This window comes from Bos mutus, chromosome 16, assembly GCF_027580195.1.
Source record: "Bos mutus isolate GX-2022 chromosome 16, NWIPB_WYAK_1.1, whole genome shotgun sequence".
In the NCBI taxonomy this organism is placed as follows: domain Eukaryota; kingdom Metazoa; phylum Chordata; class Mammalia; order Artiodactyla; family Bovidae; genus Bos; species Bos mutus.
Genome location: NC_091632.1, coordinates 48,805,456 through 48,828,032, shown reverse-complemented (window position 1 = coordinate 48,828,032; position 22,577 = coordinate 48,805,456). Strand labels below are relative to the sequence as shown.

General features: G+C 40.9%; 1 protein-coding gene across 1 annotated transcript in view; it reads right to left on the bottom strand.

Annotated features, from left to right (window-relative positions):
* The window catches only part of SELP (selectin P), a 105,806-nt gene that overhangs the window by 26,843 nt on the left and 56,386 nt on the right, over positions 1-22,577 (bottom strand). Inside the window, exons 2-5 of the mRNA XM_070385321.1 lie at positions 16,475-16,559; positions 4,672-4,762; positions 1,876-2,262; positions 202-309 (exon numbers count right to left, since the gene is read on the bottom strand). Coding sequence (XP_070241422.1) covers positions 202-309; positions 1,876-2,262; positions 4,672-4,762; positions 16,475-16,477 — 589 coding nt within the window. The 5' untranslated portion in view covers positions 16,478-16,559. The remainder of the gene's footprint in view (positions 1-201; positions 310-1,875; positions 2,263-4,671; positions 4,763-16,474; positions 16,560-22,577) is intronic.

Here is a 22,577-nt window from a genome sequence, read left to right as displayed (position 1 = left end):
TGTTCACTCTAAAAATAAAGTGGTTTAACCCTGAGTGTGTGATTGGCCAGTTTGAGTGGGGCAGACTGACAGATGGTAAAGAGAGGACCTAGGACTAGCCTGTACCCTCTGGAGAGGCTCCAACATGACGATTTGCTTCCTGGCATCACCTCTAGCACAAGACCATGGACCACGTTGCTATCAACAAAATAGCTGGCTCACCATATTCACACTCCGGTCCATAGAATCCAGGGTAACAGGAGCAGGTGTAGTTCCCAATGGTCTCAATGCACTCTCCTTGCTTGCTGCAGGACATGTCCTGGCAGGAGGCTGCGTGGATACAGAAGGGTCAGAATCACAGACATTCTTAAGAGGTACAAAGAAAAGCTGGTTTCTTATTCCAAGTCTTAGCCCCACTTGAGTAACCTCGAGCTAGCCAGACAACAGAAAACCACAGTGTCCCCTGGAGAACCAGCCTGTTCCCTGTGAAGTGTGCCGTAGGAGCCTGCTGGAGCATTGCTTGGCTTCTATTTTTAAAATTTTTGATTAGAGGATAGTTGCTTTACAATGTTGTGTTGGTTTCTGCCATACAGCAGTGTAAATGAGCCATACGTATACATGTGTCCCCTCCCTCCTGAGCCTCCCTCCCATGCCCCACCACCCCACCCCATCCCACTCCTCTAGGTTGTTATAGAGCACTGGGCTGAGCTCCCTGTGTTATACAGCAACTTCCCACCAGCTATCTATTTTACATATGGTAATGTATATGTTTCAGTGCTACTCTCTCAATTTGTGCCCCCCCACCCCCACTGTATCCACAAGTCTGCGTCTCTATTCCTGCCCTTACTGGTTCATCAGTACTGCCTGACTTCTGTTTTAGGCTGTATTTAATGTGGCCTAAAGAGGGGTTGCCATTTGGGGACACAGAGGGACAAATGGAGCTACCAGTACATGGGTAGTCAGAGAAGCTCCTCTGTGTGGTACAAAATAGGCTGTGGCTCTTAACCAATCACATTCATAAAGTTGTATTATTATGGAAGCTCCTATGACAGATATCACAGCATGGAGGTTAGGAACTAGATGAGGGGTGGCAGGGGTCACACTTACATAATCACCCCCTTCTATTATGTGACCTCAAGCAACTTCCTTCTTTGAGTCCAACCTGTCTGAAGTTAGGGCCAAAGCCTTTCCACTTTTTGCCTGTGTTAAGTCTATGCCCAGGACCACATGGCAGAGGAGTTGAATGAGATGTTTAAGACCTACTCATGATCAAAGACAAATGACCTTGTAGGGAGCTGTGTCATAGGTCTGAATATATGAGATTTAGGTGGTACAGAGCATGACTGGCCTGCCAGGCCCTCCTCCCTAAGTCTATGCCACTTGGATGACAGAATAGAGAAGGACAGAGTTTCCTTCCTGCAAGAGACTCTTTGAGGGCGTAGGCACTGCGCACCTGTGGTGGATTCGTATTAGAAACGATACTACAAAAGCAATGAGTGTCTGTGTTGATGAGGTCATAGCTGTCTCCTAGAGACAAGGCCAAATTCTCTCTCAAACTATACATTCTCTTATTCTAGGGCCCAGTGATACTGAAAAGCTATGGACATAAATTTTAGGACACCAAGACTTCCTGAGCATCTATTTTGGCCATTATAAATTATAAGGGTGGACCGAATGATATTAAAATTTCCTTCTGGCTTCAAAAGGCCAGTTTTTTCTAATCCTGATCTTATATTCTTCAAGATGCTCAATAATGCTGCTTGACTGACAGTTCACTCTTTGTTTCCATGTCCCTGACTTTGAGACTCAATGTTATTGACTCAGGGGCTATATTAATGAACCAGGGAAAGCATTTTTTTAAAAAACAGGTAGATTTTAGAGTCGAGAAGCCCCTACCTCTATAGCAGAGTGCTCGCTTTCTTTTCCAGCAGGGCTCATCATTCCACTTGCCAGGGGCTGACAGACTCTTGATGTAGATCTCCACACAGTCCTGGTTGTTCCTCTTGTTGTTAGGCTCATTGTCAGCCCAGTTCTCAGCCTCCTCAGTGAGAGTCTTGTTGGTTCCCACCCAGGTCCATTTATTGTTGATCTTTCGAATACCAATCCAGTAGTAAGAGTTGTAGTAAGGTATGGTCTCGTTGAGATAAGCAATCTCGTTTTTATTCTGGATGGCCACTAAATCCGTGTAGTACTTCTGACAGAATGCCCGGGAATAATTCCATGAATATGTTTTATTGCTGTAGTGGTAGGTCCATGCTGATACTTCTTTCTGGTTTATTACCTCTAAGTAAAGGAGAGTGAGGATCAAGTTAGCATCCCTAATGAGAAAGAGGTTGTGAGCATAAGTTATTTCTGTATAGTCAGACGAGTCTGACTAGAAGAGAAATACCAAAAGCATGATTCTTTTATGTCTAATCTAGTTGTTTTTAGGAAAAAGAATGGTTTCCGTCTTTTAGTTAAAAGTATTGATACACTTTAAGTCAGAATAAGAAAACGTGCTCTTCTAGACTTGTGAACACAGTGGGGGAAGGAGAGGGTGGGACGAATTGAGAGAGTAACATTGAAACGTATTCATTTGTATGTGTAAAATAGATTGCTAGTGAAGTTTCTGTATAACACAGGGAGTTCAGCTCAGTGCTCTCTGATGATGTAGAGGGGTGGGAGCGGATGGGTGGTAAGGAGGTTCAAGCCAGGGGAGGATATATGTATATTTATAGCTGATTCAGCGGAGAAGGCAATGGCACCCCACTCCAGTACTCTTGCCTGGGAAATCCTATGGACGGAGGAGCCTGGTAGGCTGCAGTCCATGGGGTCGCTAAGAGTCGGACCTGACTGAGTGACTTCACTTTCACTTTTCACTTTTCATGCATTGGAGAAGGAAATGGCAACCCACTCCAGTGTTCTTGCCTGGAGAATCCCCGGGACGGCAGAGCCTGGTGGGCTGCTGTCTATGGGGTTGCACAGAGTTGGACATGACTGAAGCGACTTAGCAGCAGCAGCAGCAGCACATTGTTGAATGGCAGAAACCAATAGAACATTGTAAAGCAACTATCCTCCAATTAAAAATAAATTTTAAAAAAAGAATAAGAAAGTGTCCTCTCCTAAGGATCTTTGGTATTAATATTAAAGATTTGGAATCACAAAGTACCGGCATTGAAAGGGATCTTAGGGGCCTTCTAACCTTCTCCTTTTAGAAATGGAGGAGATGTTAAATACTTTGCCCAAGCCCAAATTAAAGTGAAAGTGAAGTCACTCAGTCATGTCCAACTCTTCGCAACCCCATGGACTGTAGCCTACCAGACTCCTCCATCCATGGGATTTTCCAGGCAAGAGTACTGGAGTTGGGTGCCATTTAAATGACATGTCAAATGTCCTGATGGCTGCCTCATTATCTACAGGTACTACCTCTTCACGTGGAAAATAAGATGCTTTATGATCTGGAGCCTACCTGCTAGTCCAGCCTCATCACCCACCATATTTACTTTTCTTTAGCAAAACCAGAAGTCACCCACTTCCATGCCTTTGCACATGCTCTTCCTTCTCCTCTGGCTCCCCTTTTCTGCTTAGGCTTGGTAAACTGTTCCTCCACCTACTTTCCATGACTGCTCCAGGGGGGCCTGGTGTTCCTTCTTCCAGGCACCCTGTCTCTATCTGCACCTCCCTTACTGCCAGGTGTTGCAACATTGTTTGTATGACATGGGCCACACCTGCTAGATTGTGAATCCTAATGGGGGTCTCTTTTTACCTCTGGATTCTTAACACCAAGCAAAGAGCTTGTCACTAATCAGGCATTCCCTGCATACTTGTTGAGTAAAAGCACCAGGTTTGTGCCAGAGGCTCATCGTATCTCCTGGGTTGCAATCTTACACTCATCCCACTACTCCAGGCTGTTTCCCTTTGATAAATTACTCTACTTCCTCCATCTCTGCTTACTCACTTGTTAAAATAGCACTTAAAACAGGCCTTTAAAAGGAATGTTTATGAAATCAAATGAAATAAAGAATGTGCCCTTCAAAAGTATAAAGGGCATTAGGACACAAAGTAGTGTTAACCTAGCCAGTGGGAGCTCACCCCCACCAGAAGAGGCCAGTTCCCAAGTGAAGAGGTGCAATCAGGCCTGGAAATGGCTCTTTTTCCTGTTTATGAGGCCTTGCTCCTAATCAACCCTTTCCTCAGCTGCCCACATGAGAGTCGGTTCTGTTTGCCTTCCCTCATAGGCACCTCTATGGCATTGTTTCACTATAAGACTTTATTCTGATATCACCAGGGCTAGATTCTGATTTGCATAGAATTTTGCCTTCAGAATCCCCTTCTTCAGTAATAAAATTAAAACTTTTATAACTGCATTGGTTTAAAGATGAACATATTAGTATTGCACATGAAAACATTTTCTTTGGCCTAGAAGAAAATAATTTCTAAAGAAATTACAGCATTTTTGTGGCTCTCTAAAGGTAATGCAGGCCTGTGTCTATTGAGTCTAATGTATAAATTGGCCCTAGGTGTATTTTTGTATGTTTTCCCTGAAGCCTTTTCTACCAATATGGTGGTTTTGGGTGTATTTCCCCCCATCCAGGAATCTGGGCTTGGACAGTTTTCCCATGCCTCACAACTGGCTACCATCCTTAACTTTGCCCATTTGGAGAAGTTACCCTCATCTCTGAGGACCAAGTGAAAGGTTAGCATAAGGTTTACCGAAGATCAGGACACTGAAGCAAAGGAGTTGGACAGTTCTGAAGACCGCTCTCTGAAATCTCCAGTTCCAGATGGCTTTTGGGCAGCTGGCCTGAAACAAGAAAACTGCCTTTTAGTGTCCATGTGCAATCAATGTGGCCAACCACTTCTACTTAGTAATCATGGTCTTGAGTGACCTGTCTGTTTCCATTAGGGGGTGCCTCAAGCCTTCTGCTCTATTTTTATTTCTCGCTACTCTGCTTAAGTCCTCCCCTAGGTGAACATTGCATCAAGGCTTAGAACAGACTTAATTTCTTCATTCATTCAACAAATATTTATTGAGTAACAACTTGGTGCCACTAGTATTTTCTTTTATGATGCATTTTGTAGCATTATGTTAAAAATGCTATCATTATTATTATGCAATAATCTCCCTTTAAAAACTGGTATGCCACACTCAAGAATAATAGGAAGTCTCACAAAACCTCCCTGATCCACGCAGTTGTCTGGCCTGTACTTTGACGCACAGAACATCAATTAGTCATGCTGCACTATGCCATCTATTCTGTATTATTGATCTATGTTTTCTTCCTTTACTATTTTAATATATGTCTATAATATTATTCAATGCTTAATGCATGTATGTAGACATATATAATTTTTATTAATAAATGAATAATAAACTATTTGCCTTGAATCTATAGCAAGGATGACTTCTCATAAGCTCCCTTATGTTGGGATTTCATCAAATCTATTAACATGTTTAAAGTGTTTTTGACTGTGTGGATCACAACAAACTGTGGAAAATTCTTAAAAAGATGTGAATACCAGACCACCTGACCTGCCTCCTGAGAAATCTGTATGCAGGTCAAGAAGTAACAGTTAGAACCAGACATGGAACAACAGACTGGTTCCAAATAGAGAAAGGGGAATGTTAAGGCTGTATATTGTCACCCTGCTTATTTAACTTATATATAAAGTACATCACACAAAATGCCAGGCTGGATGAAGCACAGGCTGGAATCAAGATTGCTGGGGGAAATGTCAATAACCACACATATGCAGATGATACCACCCTTATGGCAGAAAGCAAAGAAGAACTAAAGAGTCTCTTGATGAAAGTAAAAGAAGAGAGTGAAAAAGTTGGTTTAAAACTCAACATTCAGAAAACTAAGATCATGGCATCTGGTCCCATCACTTCATGGGAAATAGATGGGGAAACAGTGGAAACAAGTGACAGACTTTATTTTGGGGGGCTCCAAAATCACTGAAGATGGTGACTGAAGCTATGAAATTAAAAGATGCTTGCTCCTTGGAAGAAAAGCTATGACCAACCTAGACAGCATATTAAAAAGCAGAGACATTACTTTACCAGCAAAGGTCCACCTAGTCAAAGCTATGGTTTTTCCAGTAGTCATGTATGGATGTAAGAGTTGGATCATAAAGAAAGCTGAGCACCAAAGAATTGATGCTTTTGAACTGTGATGTTCAAGAAGACTCTTGAGAGTCCCTTGGACTACAAGCAGATCCAATCAGTCCATCCTAAAGGAGATCAGTCCTGAATATTCATTGGAAGGACTGATGCTGAAGCTGAAACTCCAATACTTTGGCCACCTGATGCAAAGAACCGACTCACTGGAAAAGACTCTGATGCTGGGAAAGATTGAAGACAGGAGGAGAAGAGGACGACAGAGGATGGGATGGCTGGATGGCATCACCAATGCAATGGACATGAGTTTGAGTGAACTCCAGGAGTTGGTGATGGACAGGGAAGCCTGGCATGCTGCAGTCCATGGGGTCGCAAAGAGTCGGACATGGCTGACTGACTGAACTGAATGAACTGAACTGAAAGTGTTTTTAGACAAATAAGTTCTGGAGATGCTCACCCAGCATCCTCATGTTACACATGAGAATACTGATGGTTGGTAGAGTTGAAAGCAACACATTGAAAATGACAGAAGAAGAGCCCAACTTTGAAACAAGAACTTTTGCCACTCTGCTTTTTTACTTTTCTAAATCTCTAGGTTTTCAAACCCACCCTGCATTGCTGTTGTAGATGATGGAATATGTGACATGCCCGAGCCTAGTTTCCACATCTGTGCTCATCCAGAGCCACCCCAGCAAAACCACAAACATAAAAATCATGTATTTGTTTTCTACTGATGCTATGTTGCTCTTCCAGCCAGATCGCTACCTGAAACCTTTCCTAGATAGAAATTCTCAATTGCCACAGTTGGGCTCCACAGATGGATGATATAGGGTCTATAGGGGTAAGTGGTGGTTGTGGTAGTAGCGTCTGTGTGTGTATGTGTGTGTGTGCGTGTGCACACAGTGTATATGTACTGTTGACTCCAGACAGACCAGATAGTGTGGGGCATGTAACACAAATCAGTGCAAATCTTCCAGACAGTGGAGTTATCTTTGTATAAGAAGCCTGGCACTTTTCTATCTAGATTTTCTGAATATTGGCTTTGATAAGCAGGCATGTTTTGTGTTCTTACTAGAATGCTAATCAACTGGCCGCTGCAGGACCTATTATCAAACGTTGAGAGTATCATAATGTTATGATTTATGGTGCTGTTTCTTTGCATAGGAAGTATGGCGATAATCCCCTTGCTGCTGCTGCTGCTAAGTCGCTTCAGTTGTGTCTGACTCTGTGCGACCCCATAGATGGCAGCCCACCAGGCTCCCCCGTCCCTGGGATTCTCCAGGCAAGAACACTGGAGTGGGTTGCCATTTCCTTCTCCAATGCATGAAAGTGAAAAGTGAAAGGGAAGTCGCTCAGTCGTGTCCAACTCTTAGCGACCCCATGGACTGCAGCCTACCAGGCTCCTCCGTCCAGGGGATTTTCCAGGCAAGAGTACTGGAGTGGGGTGCCATTGCCTTCTCCGGATAATCCCCTTAGTAGGAACTTAATCCCACAGAGTTCTCTGTGGATTATATTGTATCACCAGTTATTGTTATACCACTTTCAATTCAGTACCCAACGAGTGTCATGCCACGTGCTATAGCAGCAATCTTCAAACCAGAATGAGCCTGGCTTCCCAAGGAGTACATAAGCAGGGAGAATTTAATTAAATCTCTGTTCAGATTCCCAACTTTATCTTCAACATGTACACTTCCCTAAAACCAATCTGCCTACAAATGTATTTACTTCTTCCATTTACAAAAGAAATCACACCTTTTGTAACCTAACTCTTATTAATCATTAGGCCTGGTCTCTGTATGTAAAAAACATCTGGTATGCCAAACAGAAACCACCCAAGGTATTGGGGTAGATCTGACAACTTGAATGCTTCAAATGATAGTGAAACAAATCCTTTTCATGTCAAGGAGTTTTCCATTTCTCTCTTTTCATTAACTTGATTGGGACATGAAACTTGGAAGGAGTTCAAAGAATTGAGAGACATCATTATAAGAAGCTTCCATTTCCATTTACTTATTCAAATGAATAAAGGTACTTAATGTTTAATAAAATCCTTACAAAATGAAATATAGGAATAGAATTGATGGTGAACTTGTTTGATTACATCAATAAATAATATTCACACAAGGTTACGTGGATAGGGAAAAAGCCCCTCTCCTTATATAGAGATGTGTCTTCAATACCATTTTAAATATGGAAGTTTAAGTTACTTATTAAAACTTACAGTATTGTTTATGCTATTTTTAAATTGTGTACTAAAAGTAATCGTCATGCTAACTCGATCAAAAAGGAAAACATTTAACACAGATTTATGATTTCATAAAATTGAATCTTTTACATTTCAACTTAATTATATTTTTATTTATATAAAAATATATGATATAGTTATCAATAAAATAAGCTTAAAATGTATTAGGTTAAAATTCTGCACAGGAAATGAAATAGAAATAGGTATTAAAGAAGAGACAACAAAAAAGAAAAAATATTAACTTCCCTATTATTAGGAACTAGTTTTTTTGTTTTTTTTTTTAAGTGTTATCAGATCACGGTGGTATTTTATTCCATTGGATAAACTCTAGGAAATGATGTAACATTTATTGTGAAAGGCCAATTTTTAGAATTCACTAGAAATTCCGTCTTTTATTTTAAAACTTATGATTAAAAATTTAGCTCTCCACTTAGAAGGGTTCAAGAGGTTATATAATTTTCCAGGATTTTGATGGGGGGCAAAGACAGAAGCAAAAATATTGCTGGTGAACAGCACAGTAATGTAGCTAATGAGATTCAATATTTGCCTTTGAATCTGCTGGCTTTCTCCCAGGTAGACCAGAGGATCGTAGTGTTTATCATCTAGGGGGTGGTCTTCCTGTGCCCTGAGAAAGTGGTTTTCTTCCTGTGGAGAGTATTTCTACAGGTTTCTCTGGCTTTGGGGCCAGCTCAAGGAAGAGTGTTGGAATAGTGAGCCAGTGAGGCTCCTACCCCCATCTGCATTTCCAAGTCCACCCACTGTCCCAGCAGAACCATTTTATGTCTTAAGTTGTTTGCGTAAACTTTTCAATATGGTTTGGTTTAGCAAAATAGGGACAGAGAGAGAGAAAGAGAGTGTGTGCTGGTTTTAAACTTTCTAAGATTTTAGAGGACTGGCAATTGCTTCTGTTAAGACACAAGACCTGAGAAAGGAAAATGCAAGTCATTGTGTGTCTCCTGCTTTAATCTGACCATCCTTTTCTGTTTTCTAAAATCACGATTATACCAAGAATCACCTCTCATTCTATAAGAGCGGCAGGAGACTGTAAAGATGACTACCAAGTCAATTAAGCATTTCTCCAGCATTCTATAGCAGGTCTGGGACTACCGTCACTGCCTACCACTGAGACTCAGTGAGTTCAGATGACCTGCCAATGCTTGCTCACTGGAATGTATGTTGGCTTAGCACAGTGATTCTTTTTTTCCTCCTAAATTTAATTTTTATTTTATCTTGGAATATAGTTGATATATAATATTGTGTTAGTTTCAAGTGTACAGCAAAGTGATTCAATTTTGGATATACATATACCCCTTCTTTTGCAGATTCTTTTCCCATATAGGTTATTACGGAGTACTGAGTAGAGTTCCCTGCGCTATACAATAGGTCTTTGTTGGTTATCCTTTTTATATGTATAAAGCACAGTGATTCTTATTCTCACAGAACTCATGAACTCCTTTGAAAGTCTGATAAAAGCCATAATCAGGATTCTTTTTTAAAAATTGCACACTTAAAATTTTTCGGACAATTTCAGAAGGCTCATGGACTCCGAGAGCAAATCTCTATGTTAACTGTAAGACGGCTCCTTGACTCATTGGCAACTGACAAGCATTTGGTGTGTGGGTGTGGAAGATTAATGATGCTTAAAAGCCTTCCTTTCAGCAATAATTTTCCTCTGAAACTTCCTTGGGGTGAGGAAGCGTTCTCACATTTGTCCCTACTTTCTTTGTTACCGTTAGGACAAGGCAGCACTAGATCTAGGATGGTGAAGAGTTAAGGGCTCTGTCTTGGTGTCTGTGACTAAACAAGCGCTGAAACACCAGGAAATACCTCCTGAGGAGAAGCCGTGTGCTCTGTTCATTTTTATTTTAATATTCTTTGGCAGCCTACATCAAACCGGAAGTCACTGGGAAGGAGTCTAAGACAGGGTTATTGGAATAACATCCTGTGCCTGTGTAAACCTTCATGAAAGCTGCTTTCCACTGTGCTTGTCTTTAATTTTACTTTCCAAAAAGTTAAAAGTGAGTGTGGGGTGAAGAGAGAGGCAGAGACAAAGTAGAAGGGGCAGGAAGTGTTTCTTTCCCCTCGACCTTTGCATAGAGCTTTCAGATCCCAGTAGTAATCCCATGTCTGCCAGCATGCCAGGGGGCTGACAAAGTTGGCAGGAAAGGCACCGCAGAAAGGTGATTCTGTTCTCCTGCCTATGTTGTAGACCACAGCCTTGCACTTTAGAGGCAGAACCTTCAGTGTCTCTCCCTAGACCCCCTGTCTTCTGCTTAGGTCCTGTCTGATTCTTCTCCTTCCTCTACATTTCAGTTTTATTAATTTCCTTGCCTCCTCTTTCTCCCTCCTAGTCCCACCAGTCCCACCAGTGGTGAAGTGCTGACTTCACCACTGACATCCCAGTGACCAAACCTGATGCAGTCTTTCCATCATTATCTACTTTGACCATTCTGTAGCAATAAATATTACTACTTCCTTTTGCTTAAAATGCTTCCCTGGTTCTTCTCTTGCTTCTATTCTGACATCTTGAGGGATTGATCTCAGTCTTTTCCTGAATCAACGTCAACTCTGCCTTCACTTGCAGAGACAGAGATTAACCTGGGCTCCTGCCTCCAGGACCCTCTTCTCATCAATCTTCTGCTTTCCTGAGGCCTCCTTATGGTCATCTGCATGTCAGTGGCTCTCCATCAGCATCTCCACCCCTGACTTTCCTCCTGAGCATGAAGTCTGCAATCCAAATGCAGAAGAAACCTATTTGCACTCAGCTGGAGGCAGCAGCTGGCAGAGCCATCTTAGGACAAGGGCTATGACTTACATCTGAACCCCAGCCATAGTAGAGAACAGATGCTTACTGCCTAATAAATGTGTTACAGAGGGCCTCCCTGGTGGCTCAGTGGTAAAGAATCTGCCTGCCAATTCAGGGATTGAACACAAGTTCAATCCCTGGTCTAGGAAGATCCCACATGCCACGGAGCAACTAAACCTGTGTGCTGCAACTATCGAGCCTGTGCTCTAGAGCCTGGGAACCACGACAAGGTGAGTCACCACAATGAGAACCTGTGCACTGCAGCAAAGAGTAGCCCGCTCTCCCCCACCTGCTCTCTGCAACTAGAGAAAAACCTGCACAACAACGAAGACCCAGCACAACCATAAATAAATAAATAGTATGTTACAGATGAATAAATGAACAAATAAGTGAAAAATAGCAAGGGGATGACTGAAAGTAAAATGGAAGCATGCTGAATGGAAAAATGTTGGGAAAACGTGATAATTAGAATTATGTACAATAGGGTTACAGCAGTGATTGTATCAAATTTATAAGTGTATTGTATGGAAGGTGGGAGGGAGGTTCAAGAGAGAGGGGACATATGTACACCTATTGGCTAATTCATATTGATATATGGCAGAAATCAAACCAATATTGGAAAGAAGTCCTCCTTCAATTAAAAAAAAAACTGGTGAGAGAGAGTATAAGAAGGCTGTACAAAAAATATGTTCTAGGCACTTTGTCTCATTCTCTTGGAGTGTGAGAGAAACAAGGGCATGATGGCTCACGTCCCATGTGAGAGAACAGAGGAGCAGGACTCACTCACTGAACTCCATGTGGGTGGCTGTGGGGCCAGCTCAAGGAGGTGTGTTGGGACAGTGGCCAGTGGAGGAGAGGTAGAGAAATCAGGACCTACCATAGCTGGTGTGTCTCAAGAAAGCCTGGAGAAGCATCAGATAGCAGCAGCTCTTAGAAGAGGAAGAGGAGATGGCAAACTCCATGTAAATTTCTGGAGTGGGTGTGTCCCTTTGAAAGGCTCCCGCACCAAACAGGGCTCATATAAAGTATGCATGTTCTTATTATTAACAGTATCCCTGACCCAAGCCCCACAACCTACTTGCCCACAAAGACCTTCAAGTCCTCCATCAAGTAGGAACGGGGAAGGAAGACCAAAGATCCTTTCACATCAATCTGCCATCAAACCCCATGGACTTTACCTTCTGATGAGATACCTGGCCATTCTCCAGATTTCCATTTTACTGCTGCCGCACTAATTCAGACATCACTTCTTTCCCGGACCAAAGAAATCATCTTCCCCTTGATCTTTTCTTCTCAAGTTTACCCATCTCCAGTTCTTTATCTCTAATGCCATCAGAATATTCTAACACAAAATCTGATCATATTGTTTCACTACTTAAAGTCCATCAGCTGTTTCTATTCCCTGAATAATACATACCAACTTCTTAAGATGACACTTCGAGGCTCTTCAAGATGAGGCTTCTTATTTATCTAGTCTCATCTCCTGCCATTACTCAATTACCCCTCTCGTCCACCACAATTCTACCATGCATTTATAACAAGACATCTTGTACTTTTCAGAATACACTGTATGTTCCATATGTTCTTTTTATGCCCAGAGCACCCTCTCCCTCTGTGGGTGCCTGGCTCTAGTAGAGCAGGAATTTCCTCCTTAAAGGAGCCTTCCCCATACTAACCTCTTCCTCCCCACACCAAGATAGGCATGTCCTTGTATTGCCTGTGTTCTTTCCCACTACTTATTTTAATAACTATCGATTTATTAAGTGCCTACAATGTGTCAGGTACTGTTCCAGGCAATGGCATTAAAATGATTAAAAAGATACAGTTCCTGTCCTCATGAAATGTACGTTCTATGGAAGACAGACAATGAAGCAAACACCAACACATATACAACAGTACTGAACAAGTAAACATAAAAATCAGAAGCTAGTGATAAGGGGTAGTTAGAGAATTAAAGCCAGGTTATGTGATAGAGTGACGGGGTAGTGATAATAGACAGGAGGGAGGTCAGGGAAGACCTCTCTAAAAAGGTGACATTTAGACTGAGAGCAGAATGACCAGAAGAAAGCAGAGAGAAACAGGAGGAAGAGCATTAAAGATAGAAGGAAATGCTAATACAAAGGCTTTAAAGTGGAAGGAAAGTTTGGTGTGTTCAAAGGACAGGAAGAAAGCAGTGCAGCTGGAATGGAATGAACAAGGGGAAGCAAAGGATGAGATGATGCTGGGGACAGATCACTTTGGGCTTTGGGAACCAAAACAAGGAGATGAAATGTTTGTTCTAAGTGCAAGTCAAGTGGGGCAGCAAGCAGATTTTAAGAGAGGGAGTGATGTAGTCTGATTGCTGTTGAAAATTGGGAAGTCCTGGGGGTTAGTTGAAAAGGAGTTGATTCATGGCCAAATCGTGTGAGTCAGAAATACGGGTTGTAGAAGGAATCCAAGTGCCAGGGTTTTGAACACAGAAGCATCCTGAATAGATGATGTTTCTGTCTCTCTCTTTTTAAAAATTTGTGGTAATAATCTGTAGACTTTCAAATTCAAAATGTAAGAAGTCTGTGCTCAGTCTCTGAGTCATGTTTGACTCTTTGTGACCCCATGGACTTCAGCCCACCAGGCTCCTCTGTCCCTGGGATTTCCCAGGATTTCCATGGGATTTCCCTTCTCCAGCAAGTCTACAGGTGATTTTAAACAAATTATTTCTCTTCAACATTTATTTATATGTATTTCTAGCATACTGCTAGGTACATGGCAGGGTACCAAATGAATATTTGCAAATGTTTGGTATTATAATATCTACAGAATCAGTTTGTTTTGTCTTAGAAATTTCCTATGGGAAGGAAAGAAAATTAAAGAGGGTCAATAGGAATGCAAAGGCGGTAGGGAGATGTGAGAGTCATTGAGGAGATAGAATTATGAAACTTCTTGGTGGCAGAGTCGAGATTTTCTAGGTAGTACAGCTGATCATATAGTTTCCCTTAAGTTTCTGGGTGGTGGTGGTAATATAGCATAGCTTTTAGTGGCCCAGCTTAAAGGCAGAAAATGAAACAGTGAAACAAAGAGATCTAAAAACCAAATAACCAATAGAAATAAAGACAGGAAGGAACCCAGGACATCAAAACTAAGAATCAAAGCATATGTATATATTTAAATCAGACTCCTGATCACCATTATATAGGGTAAAATATTAATATTAAAAATAAAGTAGCATACTTAAAAGATTTTAAGTCATCTGGACCATCACTGAACTATATCTCTAAAATACAAAAGATTCATTTTGTGTATTTGACTTTATAAAATTTCTATTTTGCTTTTCAATCAGAGAAATGAATTACTTAGAAGACAATGTAATAAATGCCATTTATGAAACACCATATGCTATCCTTTAGGGTCAGGTCTAGTGTCTTTTCCCAAGGCTGCCTGTTGAATAGTAAGTCACTTTGATTTTTGGGGGTTTGATTAATAAGTTTCCACTTACAAAATTCTGAAGCTGAACTTTCTAAGACCTAGCAGCCAGCCCAGGAGAATGTGAACCATTTAATTATGTTTTGAAAAATAGCTAATGAAAGGAAGAGTAAGAACTAGAATTAACAGACCTAAAATGGTTAAAAGGCATAGACGAAAGTGAACCCAGACCTCCTCTTTAGCCCACTGATACCCTAACGCTGGCATAATTTAACTGTTAGTTCCCCATTTAGAGCTCCCACATTCTGAGATCCATCTGGTTGAAAACGCACCAGCTGATAAACCTTAATATGTTTCCTCATGTCCTAGGGTTAATTGAAACCATTCTGAACTTGAAGTTGAATTTACATGCAGAGCTTGGGGTTCCCGAATCCCAAGAGACAAATGTGCTCTAGGGCAAAGGAAGAGGTCTTGTCTTTGGAATATTTAAAACAATTCCAGGGCTGGAGTTCTTAGCACTTCACTGCAGAGTCCCAGCCTAGTTCCAAGAAGCCAATGGAGAAACTTTTGAGCTTAAAACGCAGGAGGTGAAAGGGTGGGGTTCTTAGACATGGAAGTCTGGGGACCCCCTGCAGTTACCCATAAAGCTCAATGTTTATGTGGATGTCTGGCATTTCATCTGGGAAAGGATTTGCACCTTTCTTCAGAATCTCAAAGAACTCCATGATTCAGTCTGTTAACATTCCTCTAAAAGGAGGATCCCAGGGAGAATAGATGGAAGAAAGAAATAACTGTTTATTCATTTAAGTTGACCAATTCAGGAAAAATATGCAAGAGATAAAGAGATAAAAGAAATCTACATTCTTACATCACTGGAGTTCACATTCAGGACAGACTCAAACTCCTTCCTCTTCTTTTCATCATCCTCTTATCCCTATTCAACCCAACCTGGAAAATCCTCACTAAAGTGTTTGAAAATTGTTCTATCGTAAAACAAAGAAATGGGGGTAAAGTGAATATAAGCACTACTTTCTTCTGGTATTCCATAGAAAGGGGCTCAAAAACAGGGACAGTCTGCTTCCTCTCTCACCACAGACTAAAAGATTTTAGATCCTAGGACTGTATGAGATACACCTCATAAGTCAAGGGTAAAACTGTGTGTTTGTGTCTTATTTAATGAGTTCAAGAATGCCCTTTTCCTTGGATCTTTCCTGGATTTCAGATCCTTCTATTTCTCATAACAATGATTGCTAACATCTACTAACCCACAACTATGTGCCAGGCTCAGACCTACTTGTTTTTCAGCTTATTTAATTCCCAAAGTGATGCTACAAAGTTAAGTACTATTATTCTGTCCATTTTACAGATGAGAAAAGTGAGGCACTAGCAGGACTGAGAGTTGTGGCAGAAACAGAAACTGTGTGGCTAGTCCACATCAGTCCCAGCAGACTCCTAGGGTACAGAGAAAGAAATGGGAGAGCTGGGATGAGAAACCATTTGACTGTAGTCTTATACCAGGGCATTTGCTCAGCCTTGCGTTCAACCCAGACAGAAGAGCAGTCCTGGAGAAGAGTTGAGGGTTAACCAGAATTTGCTCCAAGAGAGTCCCTGTAAGCGCTGCTAAGAAAGACAGTAGCTGTGGAGCAAGACGACAGAAATTCAGATCCAGACCACATCCAGTCCAACAGTGCACCTTAGGTCAAACACCTAGCCTCTCTGGAAGGCACAGCAGCTTCATTTGTAACATGGGCATAGCAACTCAAAAGGATGCTGGGAGGATCAAAGCGGGCAGCAGGTTTCGAAATTCTTACAAACTCCATGGGGCTACTCAATATAAAAATCCATAACTACTGCTATTCCACATTTTAGGAATCCTTATCTGCCTGCCTCAATCCCAAACCTCTTCCATCCAACCACTTCCCATAGCAAAAAGAAATGAACTTACCATCTCTCTTGTGACACGGCTGGCTTTCTGCTGTCTGTCCGGCCCAGACTTCTTATAATCTCGCAGCCACCCCTCAGCTGTCAGGCTGTTTAGAAAAGCACTTCCTATTCACTTTCCTGAAAGTCACCACAGCCCTTCCCACGAAGTTAGAATGTTGATAATATGGGAGCAATGTTGGCAACTTAGAAATAACAGTCACTGAGGAAGGGGGAGGGAGGTGGGATACAGACTTCCCTGGGAGGTGGTCTGAAGACAGACAGGGGCAAGTGTGAATCACTCCTGGACATTCCAGGGTGGGTAGTGCAGGAATCATACCCACGTTCCCCAGTGGTCAAGTTTCCTTGATATGATCTATGATAAGTTACTCCAATTTAAGGCCATATATCGGAAAACACACTTGGTCTTAATCATTAATGTAAATTTTCCAGTTACTGTAAAATCTCAGTGAATGTTTTCTATTCCAGCAGCTTTCTGAGCAAAAATAGTTACAAAAAAAAATTAGGTGGGAAAGGGAAAGCCACTGAGGGTTTTCTGGCATCTGGAGGGATTGTTAGAGTTTTGGAGTGAGATATAAAACAGACATGGGTAATTATTAGAAGGGAACTTCTGCTTCTTAAATTAGAAAAACAAAATGTGAAAATGGTTAGTGTTGGGAAAGTAAAAGTCTGTGTAGCACAGTGGTTAAGACTTGGGCTCTTTGAGTCAACTACCTGAGACCCCTCTTGGCTCCATGTGTGGCTGTCCTCCAGGCAAAAATGCTTAAACTCTCTATGCCTCTTTTTTTTTTTTTTTAACTGTGAAATAGAATGGTAATAGAACTTATCTTACAGAGTTGTTATGTGATTAAATGAGTTGATATGTGGAATGCTTGAAACAATAACTAGCCCACAGTTGGCACTCAATGAATATAGGCTATTATTACTTTTCAGATATGCCATCAGGCAGTAAAACCAAGTATCAAGTGTTTAGTGTCAAGTCAGAAAACCATAACTCCAGTTTATCCCTTTGGAATTCAGTTGTGCAGTAGTGGGTGTTATTTTTGATTCACTACATGATTATTACAGCTTGTAAGTAGGCATCTCATAGACTGATTGAAAGTGGAATAAAATGGAAAAATCTGGAAGTCCAAAGATAAAGATGATTTAAGGACCTTGGAGCTGCATTTGAACTTAGGAGTTTGGAATGAAGAGGAAAGGATTAACACATGGTAGAAATAGAAAGCCTAGTAAAGGAGGCAGTGATGGAGGGATGGAAGCAGGGGAACAAGGGATGTTGAGAGATAGGAAAGCACAGGGATCTTTGAGCAGCGTGATGCAAGGGTTCAGAGCCAGACTGCCTGGCTCCATCACCGACAATCTGTGTGACCTGTGGAGGTATTTTCCTCCTGTGACTCAGTTCCCTCAACTATACTAACAAATAAGGATAAGTCACCAGTCATCATCACCACGTGGAATTGTTTGGACAGTTAAATGGATTTACACTTGAAGTGCTCAAAACAATACCTGGCACAGTGCAAGTGCAGTGGATGCGTTCACTTTTTTTTTTTTTCCTAAGACTTGCCTTGCCTTCCTCCTATTCTTATTTTTACACTCTAGACTCTCTTTTTGACATTGCTTCATTTAAAAACATTTCTCAGATGAATATGAGGGAAGGCACTAGATAAACTCTAGGTTCTATCAACAATATGTTTTAAGTGGGATAATGTTAAATTGTAAGGAGTGTGAGGGAAGTAGAAAAGAATTCCAAGGAATAGGAATGAAAGGAAAATACCATTGACTGTTTAAAAGCTGTTCAAACTGAAACCATTTGCTCGAATGCTCTAGTCTAGGAGAAAAATCTATATTGTTTCTAATTAGGTGGCCACTAAAAACATGATGATTCCAATATAATCTGATTAATAGTATTTATTCTATGTTCCATACATGTTTTCTCATCTTGTATTGTACTAAAAATTCCCAAAGGATGACACCTCTTTTTATATTAGTCTTGCTTCTCCTGTAGTATCCAGCAGAGAGCAATCAGACACCCAACAAATACTTGTTGATTCATTGATTAGATTTATGACTCTGGGTAGACACAATAAAAGTGTCTCCTTCATCTTCCTCTCTGATTTCTGTTTATATTATTTCAGTGATTCATTTATATACACAATAAATAGCTGAACTTTCCTGGTGGCACAGTGGATAAGAATTTGCCTGCCAATACAGGAGACACAGGTTCAATCCCTGATCTGAGGAGATTCCACATGTGCTGGGGTCCAGCCCCAGCAGGATCCAGGGGTACCCTCAGGATGACAGCATCAGCGATAAGGAAAGTAAAAAAGGGGGAGAGAAAGAGGCTTGATCTTCCTTGGTTTACACAGAAAGCCAATAAAGCTCCTGGCATGGAACTTGCTCTGTTCATGGAGGCCGTAGGCGCCCTCTCAGTGGGGTGAGGATGCAGGATGCCCCCTCCCTGGTGAAGATGCAGGGTGCCTTCCTGATCGGGTCTTAGAAGCCCAGGCAAAAAAGTGAATTCAGAGAGCCCCTGTGCCTCAAGGAGTCATCCTGAAAGAAGAACAGAGGGAGAAAGAAAGAAAAGGAAAGAAAGAATGACATGGGGAGACTAAGCTTCGGTGAGCGAGGCCCATAACTTTATTTTCAAAAGGAACTTTTATACCTTGACTTGTACATAGAAGGAAATGAAAGATGCAAAGTCATGCAGAATCAGCCCAAACATTACATCTGTTTTGTCTTTATCAAAACCAGGATTTTTTCAGCATACTTTTCCCATAAACAATGTTGTGTACATTATCTTCTGGCTTTGGAGGCCTGTGGACATTTTATGACCCTTTTTTGATAAAGGCTGCTCAACCGGAAAACTTATTTTCCCTTAAAGTGTTTTTTCTTTATATTTCTAATCTATGTCAGCCTCAGAAAGTGCTAAACAGAGTTATATTCTCATGGAGCAAAGGCGCAGTGAGTTACAACAAAGAAAGAACCAATTAGCTCAAAGGTCTGATGTGGTTAATTCCAAGGCTGCTACTTGTTTTTCTTACATTCCAACTATGTTAACCAATGCACTCCCAGGTTCACAGTGGATAAGAGATATGGAAACTTGGCAGCAAGCATTGGCTCAACAATGAAATCTTACACCAGCACTACTCTAATAGTTTTTAACTCTTCGAAAGGCTCTATATTTTTAGAATGTTTTAGGCTTCCCATGTCTCTCACGGTTGGGAGGCTGTGAACAATCACATGGGTAGCTGCAAGAGTCTGGATAAACCTGTCAGGCAAGCTAGAAAGCCATCAGAGGGATTTGAATTGAAACACTCCTATCAAGCCCAGGAGACTTATTAACTAAAGCCCTAAGTTGACTTTTTCTAGAGAAAGGTGGTCAGGGATAACCCCCCTGTTAATGTCAGAAGAGTTGGTGAAAGGCACAAAATAGTAAGACAGACAGATTCTGGTTTTGAGGTAGATGGTCGAGCAGATCCAGGGGGTCCCTCGAGTTCTGATCCGCCTTGCTCGTCAGATCTCTTCCACATGACCTTGTCATGGGTGGGGTCTCCCGTGGTGGCTCCCGGCACACATGCTGCCAAGCAACTAAGCCTGTGTTCCACAACTATTGAGCCTGCACTCTAGAGACTGTGCTCTGAAACAAGAGAAACTGCTACAATGAGTGTGTGCACTGAAAGGAAGAGTAGACCTTGCTTGCCACAAATAGAGAAAGCCTGTGCAAAGTAACAAAGATCCAGCATAACCATAAAAAAAAAAAAAAACACCTCAAATCCTGGATACATCAGGACTATACCTTAAGACACAGAAGTGCATGCAGGACACCAGCTGAGAGCAGACAGGAATACCTGACCAGCAGAAAAAAGAATATATAGACCCATGCAAAACTCGAGATCAAGCCCTGAACCTTTGGAGCGGGAGCACTGACTCCAAGACCCTAGACTACCATAGAACTAACCCTAGGGAGTATCAAATAGTGAGAATTCACACAAAGGAAACCTCTTGAATACAAGACGTGGCAACACCCAACCACCAATAGCACCCTGTGCAGGACACTACATCTAAACAACAAACAAACCAAAATACATGCCCAATCATCAGCAGACAGGATTAGCATCTCACTCACCTTGCCCATCACAGGAAAAACAAACAGAAACAGAAAAGCTCAGCACAAATCTCACCCTAGACAACACTTACACAAACCACTGGACCAACCTTAGAGGGCAGAAACTAAAATGAAGAATGAATTCAGCCTTGAAGCCTGGAAATAGGAGACCTCAAATACAATAAGTTAAAAAAAAAAAAGTGAAAAGGCAGAGAAATACTACACAAATGAAGGAACAAATCAGAAACACAGAAGTCCAAATAAATGAAGAGGAAATAGACAAACTACCTGAAAAAGAATTCAGGATAATGATAGTAAAGATCATCAAAAACCTTGAAAACAAAATGGGGAAAATGCAAGAATCAATTAAAAAGACAAAAAGAATTAAAGAATAAACATACAGAGACACATAACACAATTACAGAAATTAAAAATACTCTAGAAGGAATCAATAGCAGAATATCTGAAGCAGAAGAATGAATAATTGAGCTGGAAGATAAAATGGTGGAAATAACTTCTGAAGAGCAGAATAAAGTAAAATGAATAAAGTAAAAAGAACTGAGGATAGTCTCAGAGACCTCTGGGACAATATCAAAGGCACCAATATTCAAATTATAGGAGTCCAGAAGAAGATGAGAAAAAGAAAGGGAATGAGAAAATATTTGAAGAGATTATAGTTGAAAATTTCCCCAATTTGGAAAAGGAAATAGTCATTCAAGTCCAAGAGGCACAGAGTTCCGTACAGGGTAAGCCCAAGGAGAAACACACCAAGACACATACTGATCAAACTAACAAAGACTAAATACAAAGAAAGAATATTAAAATCAGCAAGGGAGAAGCAACAAGTAACATTCAAGGGAAATCCCATACACTTAACAGGTGATCTTTCAGCAGAAACTCTGCAGGCCAGAAGGGAATGACAGGATCTATTTAAAGTACTGAAAGGCAAAAATCTACAACCAAGATTACTGTACCTGGCAAAGACCTCATTCAAAATTGATGGAGAAATCAATCAATTTTGTTTCTCAGATGAGCAAAAGTTAAGAGAATTCAGTACCACCAAACCAGCTTTACCACAAATGTTAAAGGGACTTATATAGTCAAGAAACACAAGAGAAGAAAACAGATCTACAAAATCAACCCCAAACAATGAAGAAAATGGGATAGGAATAGATATGTCAATAATTACTTTAAATGTAAATGGCCTAAATGCTTCAACCAAAAGACACAGACTGGCTGAATGGATACAAAAATAAGACCCATATATACGCTGTCTACAAGAAACCCTGACTTCAGACCTCAAGACACATATAGACTGAAAGTGAGAGGATGGAAAAAGATATTCCATGAAAATGGGAAGCAAAAGAAAGCTTGAATAGCAATCCTCATATCAGACAAAATAGACCTTAAAATAAAGAATATAATAAGAGTAAGGAAGGGCACTACATAATGATCAAGGAATCAATCCAAGAGGAAGACACAACAATTGTAAATGTCTGTGCACCCAACATAGGAGCACCTCAATACATAAGACAAACACTAACAGACAAAAAAGAAGTTGACAGTAACACCATTATAGTAGGAGACTTTGACACTCCACTCACACCAATGGACAGATCATCAAAACAGAAAATTAATAAGGAAACACAAGTCTTAAATGATACATTAGATGAGATGGATCTCATCGACATCTTCAGGACATTCCATCCAAATGCAGGAGAATACACCTTCTTCTCAAGTGCACATGGAACATTCTCCAGGATAGACCACATCTTGGGGTCACAAATCAAGCCTCAATAAATTTAAGAAAATTGAAATCATATCAAGCATCTTCTCCAACCACAACGCTGAGACTAGATATAAATTACAAGAAAAAAAAACTGTAAGAAACACAAACACATAGAGATTAAACAACATGTTTCTAAATAACCAACAGGTTACTGAAGAAATCAAAAGGGAAATAAAAAAATTTCTAGAAACAAATGACAATGAAAACACAACT